This window comes from Salmo trutta, chromosome 19 (assembly GCF_901001165.1).
Source record: "Salmo trutta chromosome 19, fSalTru1.1, whole genome shotgun sequence".
NCBI lineage: Eukaryota > Metazoa > Chordata > Actinopteri > Salmoniformes > Salmonidae > Salmo > Salmo trutta.
This window is the reverse complement of record NC_042975.1, coordinates 36,417,718-36,433,412: the sequence shown is the minus strand read 5'-3', so window position 1 is coordinate 36,433,412 and position 15,695 is coordinate 36,417,718. Positions and strand designations below refer to the sequence as shown.

Below are 15,695 nucleotides of genomic sequence, written 5' to 3'. Positions count from 1 at the left end.
CAGGCTGCATCACATCCGGCCGTGATTGGGAGTCCCATAGGGCGGCGCACAATTAATTAGTCCAGTGTCGTCCGGGGTAGTCGTTGTAAATAAGAATTTGTTCTCAACTGACTTGCCTAGTTGAATAAAGGTTAAATAAATAAATACAAGTATTAGATGTTTACTGTTCATATACAATATAGTGCTGTCCTCATTTTATAGGCTGTTCTTCATGTTTGTCAAAACAAAGGCCCTCTTTGTTGCTCTGGACAGACAGACAGAGGACAGGGCGTGGTTGCACCAGTTGTGAGCCAAATCATATAGGACAGAGAGGGGAGGGGGAAGGAGCCCGGGAGGGGGAGAAAGGGAGGGGGTAAGGTTGAGAGAAAGAGGGAGTGAACGAGCGAACGCATGCGCCCAAGAGTGACAGGCAGCATATGATGTCATGGCTTGTGCTGGTCTGTGCTCTCTCTCTCCCCACCCTCTGTTCTTCATCTCCCTCCCCTCTCTCTCCACCTCTCTCATCATTGTGAAGGTGGTGTGAACGGTAGGGCTAGGAGGAGGACACACAGCATCAGCACGGGCATCCCCAGCATCATCACTCAGCATCCCTTCACCTCAAAGGTAAACATGTCTATATTTATAGTTATCCTGTACCTTAGTCTATGGACCAGAAATGAAGAGGTTCAAACACAATGCATGACAGAAAATCATAGAAATGAGAAGCCATTTGTTTGATATCATTTAATGTGCTCACTGTCCTCTTTTAGGTTTACTTTTCGTTTGTGCTTACTTTCAGGCATCTTTACTAGACTCTATTGTCATACTTTATTTGAAATGTACATACGTGTAGACATATATACACTGAGTGTACAAAACATTAGGAACACCTGCTCTTTCCATGACATCAACTGACCAGGTGGATCCATGCGAAAGCTATGATCCCTTATTGATGTCCCTTGTTAAATCCACTTTAAATCAGTGTAGATGAAGGGGAGGAGACAGGTTAAAGAATGATTTTTAATCCTAGAGACAGTTAAGACGTGGATTGTGTGTGTGCCATTCAGAGGGTGAATCAGCAAGACAAAATATTTAAGTGCCTTTGAACGGGGTATGGCAGTAGGTGCCAGGTGCACCGGTTTGAGTGTGTCAAGAACTGGGTTTTTCACACTCAACAGTTTCCTGTGTTTATCAAGAATGGTCCACCACCCAAAGGACATCCAGCCAATTTGACACAATTGTGGGAAGCATTGGACTCAACATGGGCCAGCATCCCGTTGGAACGCTTTCGACACCTTGTAGAGTCCATGCCCTGATGAATTCAGGGCTGTTCTGAGGGCAAAATAATGTGTTCTTAATGTTTTATACACTCAGTGTATATTATATGTCATGGGGCTATATTGCATAATGTTTGTGTTTAACTTGTGGAATGTTCCTGTACTGTAAAAAATGACTTCAAGATATAATAATATTTCTTTATGTTTTGAATATCAAATGCTCCATGGCCCAGTTTTGGATAAAATACATTAACTTGTTAGCCATCATGAATGAACAAGACACATTATAAAACAGAGAAAGTGAGCAGTCTGGTGGTCTCATTTAGTGAAAATAATTGAGATATTTTCCCCAACAACAGGCTGCTCTCCAGGAATGATACATCATGGAACGTTATTTAATTAAGTAGCTGCCAGAGAGTAGCTGAAACAACAGTAACAGTTCAAGATGTGTGTGTGTGTGGATATGGGTGTGTGGATATGTGTGTGTGTGTGTGTGTGTTTGGATATGGGTGTGTGGATATGGGTGTGTGGATATGTGTGTGTGTGTGTGTGTGTGTGTGTGTGTTTGGATATGGGTGTGTGGATATGGGTGTGTGTGTGTGTTTGGATATGTGTGTGTGTGTGTGTGTGGATATGGGTGTGTGGATATGGGTGTGTGGATATGGGTGTGTGTGTGTGTGTGTTCACCATAAGTCAGCGGCCACAGCAGCCATTTCTTGGCGGGGCAGGGAATCAATCCAGCTAATGGATTCATTACAAACAAGTGAGTATGTGAGTAATGCCCAGAAGACATGGTGTGCTGAATGTCTTGCCTTAACGACCAAATCTCTCCCAATACTTAATACCTCATTTCCTGTTCGTGGACACACAGCGTCCTCCCAATGTTATTTCAATATTATGGCAGGGCACCTGGTCTTTGTGTGAGAAACAACAACCATCTCAACTGAATGCCTTTCTCGTACATCCCATCCTTAATGTTGTACCGCTCCTTCTCATCATCTCTCTCTCTCATCTCTCTCTCTCTGTCTCGCTCTCTCATCACCCCCCCTCTCGTTCATCATCCCCCCTCTCTCTCATCATCCCCCTCCCTCTCTCATCATCCCCCCCTCTCTCTCATCATCCCCCTCCCATCATCCCCCTCCCTCTCTCATCATCCCCCTCCCTCTCTCATCATCCCCCTCCCTCTCTCATCATCCCCCCTCTCTCTCATCATCCCCCCCTCTCTCTCATCATCCCCCCCTCTCTCTCATCATCCCCCTCCCTCTCTCATCATCCCTCTCTCCTCTCTCTCTCTCTCTCTCTCTCATCCCTCTCTCTCTCTCATCCCTCTCTCTCTCTCTCATCCCTTTCTCATCCCTCTCATCCCTCTCATCCCTCTCTCATCATCCCCCTGTCTCCCTCCCTCTCTGTATAGGACAGAATGGCAGAGGGCTCAGTATCAGAAGCAGAGGTGGAGACGGCCTTCAAGAAGTTTGCCATTCATGGGGACACCAAGGCTACTGGGAAGGAGATGAATGGCAAGAACTTTGCCAAACTCTGCAAGGACTGCCGGGTCATCGACGGCAAGAACGTCACCGCCACCGACGTGGACATCGTCTTCACTAAAGTCAAGTGAGAGACTCCGTCCAGTTTCAAATCTCCACACTGAAAGATCCACAGTCATCTTTCTAGTGAGAGGGAAAACGGCCAGAGGACCTCAGAATACCTTATCAGGAATGACATACAACATTTTGTGTCTGTGTATTTTAGGGCGAAGACAGCTCGTGTGATCACCTTTGAGCAATTCAGCCAGGCCCTGTCAGAGTTGGCCCCGAAACGTTTTAAAGGGAAGGGCCAGGAGGAGACGCTGCAGCAGCTCTATGGCCTCATAGCAGGGAAGGAGCCCTCCAACGCGGGCGTCACCGTGAGTGTCTACCTGTCAGCAGCACACTGCCTGATAATATTACAGTCTCAGAGAGAGAAAGAGTGTGTGTGTGTGTGTGTCCGTGTGTGTGCTGTGTGTTTGCATATGTGTAAGTGGTAAGTTCTTGCTTTGTATGCTCATCTCTCATTCTCTCTTTCCTTCTATCTTTTTCCTGCTCATAGAAAGTGGCCAAGGCAGCGGCGGTGGACAGACTGACAGACACCACCAAATTCACGGGGGCACACAAGGAGCGTTTTGACGAGACTGGCAAAGGGAAGGGCAAGGCTGGGCGAGAGGAGATCCCAGATGCCAGTGGCTATGTGGGGGCCTACAAGGGCAAGGGCACCTATGAGGATAAGGTCAAGGAAGCATAGGCAGGATAGAGGAAACAGAGAGAGAGCTACTCAGACCCTACCATTTACCCCTAAGACCCCCTAAATACTGGACTTTCAATTAGAACTGAGAACTGCACAGGTACAGGAGGATGAACTGTTCAGTCTCTAGATGCCATAGTATCAGGGGAGGCCATCATTGTAAATAATCCTTTCTTCTTAACTGACTTGCCTAGTTAAATAAAGGTTACATTTAAAAATGTAAAAATATATCCTCAGAGTTACAGGGTGGGGTTGGGGTGGTAGGATGAAGAGGGGTGGTGTAACGGTTCCAGTGGGGAGTAAACCTGAATAGGAAACATTACCTTTATTAGTTGATAAAGAATAATGATTTCTTAGGGAGAAAATGTACTTAAATAATCTATATACTCCCCCTTCCTAAATGCTCCAGCCCAACCCCTGACCCCATCCCTCCCAGCTTTACTAAACACCTCAGTCAGCACACTTATTACTACAGGAAGTAACTCAGCTCCCTACTACTACAGGAAGTAACTCAGCTCCCTACTACTACAGGAAGTAACTCAGCTCCCTACTACTACAGGAAGTAACTCAGCTTCCTACTACTACACACATTGTGCCTTATCATTGAGGTTGCTTCTACAGTGCCTTGCGAAAGTATTCGGCCCCCTTGAACTTTTCGACCTTTTGCCACATTTCAGGCTTCAAACATAAAGATATAAAACTGTATTTAATAATTTTGCACGCCCAATTTTTCTGTTTTTTATTTGTTAAAAAAGTTTGAAATATCCAAAAAATTTCGTTCCACTTCATGATTGTGTCCCACTTGTTGTTGATTCTTCACAAAAAATGTGTTTTATATCTTTATGTTTGAAGCCTGAAATGTGGCAAAAGGTCGAAAAGTTCAAGGGGGCGGAATACTTTTGCAAGGCACTGTAACACTAATGCCCTGGTATTATGCACTTCTTTCACCCACATCCTTCTCAACTGATGTACATAGCTTCATCTGCTCTGCTATAATAACTGTATATTGGAAATATAAATGGATGAATTAATAAATACATTATTAGATGATGTAATAGATTAATGAATGGTGAATACATTCAAAGGTATATAGACTGTATCTGGACATTATAGTCCTTTGCTTGTGCTGTAGATTGGACACATGGAATAAGAGACAGATGAGTCCTCTCCTCCTCTGAGAAGATGAGAACTCTGTCTGTTGGAGGAATGGGAGCCTCCTGACTGCACTGCATTGTTGTTCTGTCCTTCCTGATCACTGTACAGTCTAGCTGTGTCTCCCTCTATTCTGAAGAGCTGGAAAATACTATGTAAACGCTAAAATAAATCACTGAGCAGCAAATCAGATCATGTGAAAGAGTTATTTTTTCTCTCTGTCTCTCTCTCTCACACACACACACACACACACACAAACACACACACACACACAACTTAATCAATTCATATCAAAGTTACAGGGGTTAGTACTATTCCATTGGGTACTACACACGCAAAAACACAGTATCTGTCCCTAATACCTTTACAAAGCCAGTCTGCTTCCTCTGTTATTAAGTCCCATACTGGTGCAACAAGGCTATAAAGTGAATGAGGACCTCCCCAAGACATGGTCACCAGCTGTCTATCTGAGACCTGTGCTGAGCTGAAAGATGTGAGGTGAGACACATGGAATGGTGTTTATTGTAGTTGACTGTCCTCTGTAGTATGTTGCTATGGGTGGAACATCCCTCTGGGATAGGTGATGAATGATGCTCTGCTTGCATGTGACATTCTATGTCATGTTCAGTGGGAGTGTGCTTTAGTGAATGTTCAGATCAGTTCAGAATAGTTCAATTCACTATTGTGTTATGAATGCATGTAGCAATGCACTTAAAAATAAATGCCTTGTGTGTGAGGGTGTGTCTGTGTTGTGCTCTGTTCTCCCTCCCAGGTATCATGCTGCTGTGTGTGTTGTAGACAGGACCTACTCCTGGAACAGCCCGGGACAACACTCTGAGAGACAAAGAACACAGAGAAAGTGTCTATACTGTATATAAGTGTTTATAATAATCTGGTTTGAGTCTCAATAAGGATGTGTGTTAGTGTGTACAGATTGTTAGTGTGTGCAGGTGTACAGAGTGTGTGACAGACCCAGCGTCCTGTGGCTGCGGTGTGATGCAGAGACAGGTGGGGCAGCTGCAGAACTACTACTACTCTGACCCAACTAAAGCCACGCCTAGAGACAGCCCAGGCTGCACTGGCTGACATTAAGGCTGAGAGTCTTATCTATGCCTGCATATCTGTGTGTTTTACAATCAGATTATTAACGATCCATGTGAAAGTAAACCCAGCACAGGACACAAAACTCCATCCGAGTTGTTTATTCTGTCAAAGCTTGAATTTAAAATAGGATCATGTACTGTAGGAGGGAAATCAGGTGAAGTCACCATGAAGTAAAGTTCAGTCTAAATCACAATCAAGGGAAATAAATCTGTTAGTAAAGTGCATAAAAACAATCTGAGTACAATAAGTACAAAGTGAAATGCATAAACAGTAGTGCTTTCTATTAAAAACAAAAAGTAGATATAAATAAATACAGCTATGTACTTTTACCACCTGGCTACACATCTCTTTAGATGAGACTAGCTCCTATTGTACTTGCTCTAGTAGAAAGTATAAACTATGAATCAACTTAACTACTTCAATAGGCATCTGACTAACTGCCATGTACTGTAGCTCCTCTAGCTACACTAATTTCACAACTCCTCTTTCCCTGTGTATCTCTGACCATCATTCCACCCCCCTACTGTGTAGATAGCCGTAAAAGCGTTCTCTGTGGCCTTGGCCCGCTGGAGTCGGTGTGTGGGTTCGGTGAGGGAGCAGATCACCGTAGCTTACTAGCACGTGTTCATCACCTTGGCAGGCCTACAATGTGTCGTCAGGGCTGTTCACCGCACCCCGCTCTGGGGTTTACAGCCTGGCCCTGACAGTGTGGAGTGATGCAGGCTCCCCTCGGACCCTACTGGCAGGCTGCGCCAGCCTGTACCACAACACCCAGAGTAGAGTGATGCAGGCTCCCCTCGGACCCTACTGGCAGGCTGCGCCAGCCTGTACCACAACACCCAGAGTGGAGTGATGCAGGCTCCCCTCGGACCCTACTGGCAGGCTGCGCCAGCCTGTACCACAACACCCAGAGTGGAGTGATGCAGGCTCCCCTCAACCCCTAATGGCAGGCTGCGCCAGCCTGTACCACAACACCCAGAGTGGAGTGATGCAGGCTCCCCTCGGACCCTACTGGCAGGCTGCGCCAGCCTGTACCACAACACCCAGAGTGGAGTGATGCAGGCTCCCCTCAACCCCTAATGGCAGGCTGCGCCAGCCTGTACCACAACACCCAGAGTGGAGTGATGCAGGCTCCCCTCGAACCCTAATGGCAGGCTGCGCCAGCCTGTACCACAACACCCAGAGTGGAGTGATGCAGGCTCCCCTCGGACCCTAATGGCAGGCTGCACCAGCCTGTACCACAACACCCAGAGTGGAGTGATGCAGGCTCCCCTCGCACCCTAATGGCAGGCTGCGCCAGCCTGTACCACAACACCCAGAGTGGAGTGATGCAGGCTCCTCTCGAACCCCACAACACCCTGAGTCTGGCCACGCTGTAGGAGAGGAACCACGAGGACCAGGAGGACATGGCCAGCAGCGTGCTGTCCCCCTGCCCTCTGCCCCCTGGCTGCTTCCCCTGTGACGACCAGAGCCACTACACCACTGACTGACCGCTAGGAGCTCACTCCTCTTCATGAGTCTCTGTCTCTATCCTTCCCTCTCTAACTTTGTTCTTGTCGCAGATTCTGCTCTTATGAGCTCTATCACCTGCTCAACAAGCCCTGTGGGATAAAACATATTGTTAATGGCATATTACTCTAATAAAAGTTTTATCAGACTTGAAGTTTCAACTAATCAATGCTGAAATACATTAAATGGAAATGGTTTTGAATTCTAACATGTATGAACACCACCCTTCAACCCATAGTGTAAAAGTACATGATACAGGTGGCTGGCTGAAGAGAAAAGTAGATGCCATGAACCCAGCAGTGTTGGGGAGTAATGAACTTCATGTAGTTCAACTAGTAATTAAACTACATTTTGCAGTAGCTTGGTGGTATTTTAACTAAATGCAAATGCTGGTAGTGTTTTCAGTAGTTAATAATTTTTTGCCATTTAGCGGTGTAGCTAACTACTGAAACTACCCACTAATTTTTTTGCAAATGAAATATGGGTGGTTGTCACGTTCATCATAATAATGATCGAACCAAGGCGCAGCGTGAGTAGCGTTCCACATAATTTATTAGAATGTGAAACTTTGAAAAAATACAAAACAATAAAGGATAAACGAACCATGACGACAATGCAACTACACAAACAATATCCCATAACCCCCAAGTGAAAAACAAGCTACTTAAGTATGATCCCCAATTGGAGACAACGATTACCAGCTGCCTCTAATTGGGAATCATACAAATCAACCAAACATAGAAAAACTAAACTAAAACCCCATATAGAAAATAATAACTAGAAAAAAAAAACAGTCACGTCCTGACCTACTCTATCATAGAAAATAAGAGCTTTCTATGGTCAGGACGTGACAGTGGTCAGACCTGCCTAATTCTCACTACAAACATAGTTTTTGTGTTTAATAGGCTAAATTACACATTATGTTAACATCACAAAGTAGTTGTGAACTAGTTTTCCAAAGTAACTTTAGTTAATCAGTGTCTCCCCGTGGGACGGTTGAGCTAACGTGTGCTAATGTGATTAGCATGTCTTGTAAGTAACAAAAAAAAGAAATAATCCCAGGACATAGGCATGTCTTATATGGGCAGAAAGCTTACATTCTTATTAATCTAACTGCACTGTCCAATTTAAGGTAGCTATTACAGTGAAAAAATACCATGCTATTGTTTGAGGAGAGTGCACAACAACAAAAAACGTTTGATACATTCACCTCTGAAGGTAAATAATGTACAGTAATTCAGTAATCTTGCTCTGATTTGTCATCCTGCGGGTCCCAGAGATAAAATGTAGCATAGTTTTGTTTGATAAAATCCATTTTTATATTCAAATGTAGGAACTGGGTTCTACAGTTTGAATTCTTGCTGTGTGTGCCGACCCACCCACAGTGGAATTGTACACCTACTGAATGTACACTGTGTGGCCATGGTTTCAACTTTCCAACAATAAATTGCAGTGATGAGAAATATCAGACTGATTGCTCCATTATTGTCTCTGTTTCACTTACAAACACTCATAATGGCAGAACCATCAATCAAATTCAATCAAATGTATTTATAAAGCCCTTCTTACATCAGCTGATGTCACAATGGCCAGAGTGATTCATTATTATCTGTAAAATGGCAGCATCAATGGTGTCAAAAAATGTGTGTTTATTTCAGATAGATGTCAATGATAGGCTTTTTATATTGTTCTGGGAATATGATTAAATTATGAAATACCAAGTGTTAACCACATATTTATACCTAAGACACCCGAAACCAGGCACAATATCCTGAAATTGAACCCTGAGTATGAACCAGAACTAGCCTACTTATAGACTCAAAAACACTTTCATTGCAGCATTCAGGCCTTATATTTTTGCCTCATATTTAGGGCTCATATTTAGTAATGGGGTGTGATCTCTCAGTTACCTGATCAGTGATCAGATATGGTAATAAGTTATTGGAAAACCACAGGACTGTGATAGAGGAATATTAACAATCTTTACTGCCTTTTTCTCAGGCTTAGATGAAGCTGATATCAAGTTGTGTTGGCGCTTTTGACCTGGGGGTTATAAAATACATCATTAGTTAAATGGATTACTGTACAGCAAGAGGACAATGGAGGAAGGAATGTTTATAAATGATCAGATTTATCATCAGTTTAGTTCCAACGGTTAACCACCCAGTTACCTACAGTACCAGTCAAAAGTTTGGACACACCTACTCATTCAAGGGTTTTTCTTTATTTTGACTATTTTCTACTCTATAGAACAATAACAGAAGACATCAAAACTATGAAATAACACAAATGGAATCATGCAGTAACCAAAAAAGTGTTAAACAAATAAAAACATGTTTTTTTTTTCTTCAAAGTAGCCACCCTTTGCCTTGATGACAGCTTTGCACATTCTGGCATTCTCTTGGCATGGTTTTGATGTCTTCACTATTATTCTACAATGTACAACATAGTAAAATAAAGAAAAACCCTTGAATGAGTAGGTGTGTCCAAACTTTTGACTGGTACTGTATGTGAGCATGGATGTCTGTATTTTCTTCATAAGTGTAATGTACACTCTTCTAAAACGGTTGAGTTTAGTCAGGAGACAATTTGCCAGAATAGCAGGACTTTGCACAGTGATCATATTACATGGGAGTGTAACTCCTCCATTTCCTCCTCTCTCTCTAATATGGTTATTATGAGAGGTAGTGACTGAGGTGATTAGTGAAGATAATAACTGTTCCTCAGGTCCATCAACTCCTCTCTCTGTCCTGTGTTCTCAGGGAAAGGTAGGGGGATCATAGCACAGAGAGCTTGGTGTCCATAACTTTAGCTTTCCCCCAGAAATCTTCGTTCAAGTGCAGCCTGTGCCAGCTTTCAGAAGATCCTAATCTCAGAACAATGTGCCCCTCAGAACCATTTTGATGTGAATTGGATGCGGTGACACTGATTACGACAGTGAGCTAGGATAAGATGTCAATAGATAGATTACCTGCCCAGTGCATTATTCACACAAACCATGACACCTTCACTGTCAGATTCACTACTTATGTCACCACACGAATGAACCCTGGGAATGAGTGAGTAGGACAGGAAAGGGGAAGGACAATCCCCTAAACTAGGCCCACCTTGATCAGGCATTATCAGTGTCCTATTGAAACCCAAGAACACTGGGACTGAGACACAACCAGGAGGAACCCCCTCACAGATCATAATCAACAACCTCACTGATTCTATCAGTCCACCTGCTACCAGTGACCTAATAATACTAATACACACAGACAGCTACAGTAGCGGTACACATTACACACTGCCTGATAATCTAAGTGGACCCTGCAGGTTCCTGCCTTCACACCTTGTTTGGGTGTCCTGTCCAGGGACCTGAGATTGGAAGTGTGTGTGGAAAGGGATTTAGGGGATTGTGCTGGCAGTGGGGTGTGTCAGAAAGGAAAATAACTTGCAATACTGTTTTTGCTGTGTTGTGCATGTTAAATGGATGTTGTGTTTGTAGATGTTCTACTCTATATTATAAGCAATATTACATTGTATTCTAGGGCTATAAAAATTATATTCTCCCCACATTATCCAGTGCCGTCTGTGTCCTTAGGGTCTCAGATGAGTGTCCACTCTGTTCCTCTTGGGGGCGCTGTATCTCAATGTGAGAGTCCAGATCTGCTTCCTGAAGGAAGCAGCAGGTAAAGCATTCATCATCATCATGCCTATGAGAGTTTATGAACTCTGGGACTTTACACTCTGTAAAACAGTACTAAAATCCCTGTATATGTTTACAAAAAAGTACAAATCAACACATTTGTTAAAGTAGCTACTTTGCATCATCCAACATCAGTTACAGTAGGCTACATTAATGTCTCAACCCTCCTCTCTCCCTCCGTCTCGTCTCTCTCTGCTGTGGTCAGTGGCGTGGGAGGGTGCGCTGCCGTGCGGCCGCTGGGACTGTGAATGTACGTTTCAGCGCCAGTGGGGGTGCTGCTGTGCTGAGGCGCAAACTACAAGCGGACCGTTATGTACCTTTTACTGAGGAGTGGCTTCCGTCTGGCCACTCTACCATAAAGGCCTGATTGGTGGAGAGCTGCAGAGATGGTTGTCCTTCTGGAAGTTTCTTCCATCTCCACAGAGGAACTCTGGAGCTCTTTCAGAGTGACAATCGGGTTCTTGGTCACCCCCCGGATCAAGGCCTTTCTCCCCTGATTGCTCAGTTTGGCCAGGACAGCCAGCTCTAGGAAGAGCCTTGGTGGTTCCAAACTTCTTCCATTTAAGAATGATGGAGGCCACAGTATTTTTGGGGACCTTCAATGCTGCAGACATTTTTTGGTACTCTTCCCCAGATCTGTGCCTCGACACAATCCTGTCTCGGAGCCCTACGGACAACTCCTTTGACCTCATGGCTTGGTTTTTGCTCTGACATGCACTGTCAACTGTGAGACCTTATATAGACAGGTGTGTGGCTTTCCAAATCACGTCCAATCAATTGAATTTACCACAGGTGGACTCCAATCAAGTTGTAGAAACATCTCAAGGAAGATCAATGGAAATAGGATGTACCTGAGCTCAATTTCGAGTTTCATAGCAAAGGTTCTGAATACTTATGTAAATAAGGTGTTTCTGTTTTCGCTGTGTAGATTTTTTTTATTTAATACAATTTACTATAAGGCTGTAACGTAACAAAATGTGGAAAAAGTCAAGGGGTCTGAATAATTTCCGATGGCACTGTAAGTGCAGTTATTGTGAAGTGGAAACGTCTAGGAGCAACAACGGTTCAGCCGTGAAGTGGTAAGCCACACAGGCTCACAGAACGGGACCACCGAGTGCTGAAGCGTATAACACATAAAAATCATCTGTCCTTGGTTGCAACACTCCCTACCGAGTTCCAAACTGCATCTGGAAGCAACGGCTGCACAAGAACTGTTCATCAGGAGCTTCATGTATTGAGTTTCCATGGCCAAGCAGCCACACAGAAGCCTAAGATCACCATGTACAATGTCAAACGTCGGCTGGAGCGGTGTAAAGCTCGCCTCCATTGGACTCTGGAGCAGTTGAAACGCATTCTCTGGAGTGATGAATCATGCTTCACCATCAGGCAGTCCAACAGACAAATCTGGGTTTGGTGGATGCCAGGAAAACGCTACCTGCCCGAATATATTGTCCCAACTGTAAAGTTTGGTGGAAGAAGTATGATGGTCTGGGGCTGTTTTTCATGGTTCAGACTAGGCCCCTTAGTTCCAGTGAAGGGAAATCTTAACGCTACAGCATACAGTGACATTCTAGATGATTCTGTGCTTCTAACTTTGTGGCAACAGTTTGGGGAAGACCCTTTCCTGTTTCAGCATGGCAATGCCCCCGTGCACAAAGCGAGGTCCATACAGATAGTGTTTGTCGGGATCGGTGTGGAAAAACTTGACTGGCCTGCACAGAGCCATGACTTCAACTCCATCGAACACCTTTGGGATGAATTTGAATGCGAGCCAGGCCTAATCACCCAACATCAGTGCCAACCTCACTAATGCCCTTGTGTCTGAATGGAAGCAAGTCCCCTTAGCAATATTCCAACTCTAGTGGAAAGCTTTACCAGAGTTTAACATATAGATTTTTTTCTTCCTTTATTTAACTAGGCAAGTCAGTTAAGAACAAAGTCCTATTTTCATTGATGGCCTAGGAACAGTGGGTTAACTGCCTTGTTCAGGGGCAGAACAACAGATTTGTACCTTGTCAGCTCAGGGATTCAATCTTGCAACCTTTCAGTTACAAGTCCAACACTCTAACCACTAGGCTACGCTGCCGCCCCAAAGAGTGGAGGCTGTTAAAGTAGAAAGGGGGGGGCCAACTCCATATTCGTGCCCATGATTCTGGAATGAGATGTTCAACGAGCAGAGGTCCATATACTTCTGGTCATGTAGTGTACACTCCCACATACAACAGTACTTCACAGTTAATACCAACATGTAAATTGCAGTCGACTGATCATACTCCTTAAAAAAAACGCTTTCTATGTATTATTTAGAAAAATAAAATAAAAATGATTACTGATGCAGAATCCAGCTGTTAATGTAGTATAATTTCACATCTCCAAAGAAACAAGGTTGCTGTGATTTAGCATGATTTACAGTGTAAAATGGAAATCATTAAACATAGTCATTAACTTTAGCTTCAGTGCTGCTGATTGCTAAACGTATCGACGGTCATGAATAAATGCTAAATCAGCAGAAGAACTCTTCTACCACCAGCTCAGGGACTCAGGTCTCATACACACGTGGTATTTCTCATCGGTGTGCACTGAGACCATTCACAGCTTGGCTGGCCATGTTCATACACACGGTTTGCTTATCTTTCCTCTACCTGTGCATTTTCCCACTTCCCCCATCCCCCAATCTGTCTGTCTGTCATCCTCTGCCTTATATTAGATCATTTCAATCAATCAATCAAATGTATTCATAAAACCCTTTTTACATCAGCAGATGGTACAAAGTGCTATACAGAAACCCAGCCTAAAACCCCAAACAGAAAGAAATGCAGATGTAGAAGCACGGTGGCTAGGAAAAACTCTCTCGGAAGGCAGGATGCTAGGAAGAAACCTAGAGAGGAACCAGGCTCTGAGGGGTGGCCCATCCTCTTCTGGCTGTGCCGGGTGGAGATTATAACAGTACATGGCCATTTAAGGACAGATTGTTCTTCAAGATGTTAAAACATTCATAGATGACCAGCAGGGTCAAATAATAATCAGTGGTTGTAGAGGGTGCAACAGGTCAGTACCTCAGGAGTTTGGCTTCCAGAACAATGCATACAAATGTCCATCAGTAATCTTTGTTTTGCCAATGCAATAAGCTACATTCACAAATGCACTGTAAATAGATCAAGGCTATGCCCTGAGCCAACCCAGGAAAGCTGGAATATCTCATCTGAATAATTAGGGTCTTCAGTGGACCAATTCCGTTTAGGATGGGGTAAGGACTTCCATTAAACAATTTGGTAGTTTTACTAGCTCAGTAGCTCAAGGCTTGGTGGCTAAAGATATATATTTCAGTCTGGTGCCCTTGAATGGAGAACAATAGACAATATAGACAAATCACACATGGCACCTCTACACAGAATAGCCTGGAGGCTAATGTGGCACTGATACAACATTACCCAATAACTTTCCTTGGAATGACCGATGGGGTCAGACAGTAACTTCATACTAATGCTGACTCTTCTCAGTGATGCACTCTGTGATGTCAATGTTTAACCTAAATGGCCTCTCAAGCTATAGAATGCCCCACCAAGGCTGTTGAGGGTGTGATTGTGTGTGTCAAATCAAATTTTATTGGTCACATACACATGGTTAGCAGATGTTAATGCGAGTGTAGCGAAATTCTTGTGCTTCTAGTTCCGACAGTGCAGTAATATCAAAAAGTAATCTAACAATTTCAGAACAACTACCTCATACACACAAGTGTAAAGGAATGAATAAAAATATGTACATATAAATATATGGATTAGCGATGGCCGTGCGTCCTAGGCAAGATGCAGTAGATGATATAGAGTACAGTATATACATATGAGATGAGTAATGTAGGGTATGTAAACATTATACAAAGTGCCATTGTTTAAAGTGACTAGTGATACATTTATTACATCCAATTATTCATTATTAAAGTGGCTAGAGATTTGAGTCAGTATGTTGGCAGCAGCCACTCAATGTTAGTGATGGCTGTTAAACAGTCTGATGGCCTTGAGATAGAAGCTGTTTTTCAGTCTCTCAGTCCCAGCTCTGATGCTTTCAGTAATTAGAGTGTGTCTGTAATGCTGTCATATACCACTGGCATGGGTGTGTTTATATGTGATTGGGGTTTATGTTCTTTAGAACCAGGGAATCGTTGAAAAAAGGATAAGGAATTTAACTAAACACCCAACAAAGCAAAACAAATCAGCAGTATTTGCACTTTGACTGACAGGCTTACATTATGGTTCCTCTCATTTGCTCAAGCCCTCACTTACGTACTTATCGTACTGTACTTCTCTCATGGAACAAAAGTACATTCCATGGCTACCAGACATTTTCTTTTACGAAAGACCACATAAACCACAAATAGCAAAATATTAATATAGAGGCAATAAAGTCAACTTCCCCCTAGAAGCGCCTCCTTCCTTATGCTCTCTAATTACCGAAAGCATCTCCCTCCCCCTGGTCCCCCTAAACCACCGTACTCTCTACTTTATTCCTCATTCATCCCTCCTTCCCTCCTTCCCTCTCTCCCTCCCTCCCTCCGTCTGTTCTCTAGACAAAGTGGTAGATGGAGATATTTGGAGAATTCCTCAAGCTGACCAAACCAACCCCTTTGGCAGCGGCCCTCTCACTCCCTGTCCTTCTCCCAAATAAGGAGGTACACTTACAGCGGTGAAAAGATAAGAGAAAATAAAAAG

General features: G+C 43.7%; 1 protein-coding gene across 1 annotated transcript; it reads left to right on the top strand.

The window, feature by feature from the left end:
- The first annotated feature begins 471 nt into the window (after positions 1-471).
- On the top strand, positions 472-4,262 carry LOC115154485 (tubulin polymerization-promoting protein family member 3). The gene is made up of 4 exons (XM_029700753.1): positions 472-603; positions 2,671-2,867; positions 3,006-3,159; positions 3,342-4,262. The coding sequence occupies exons 2-4, from the start codon at positions 2,677-2,679 to the stop codon at positions 3,531-3,533; spliced, it is 537 nt and encodes a 178-aa protein (XP_029556613.1). The 5' UTR covers positions 472-603; positions 2,671-2,676; the 3' UTR covers positions 3,534-4,262.
- The last annotated feature ends 11,433 nt before the right edge of the window (positions 4,263-15,695 follow it).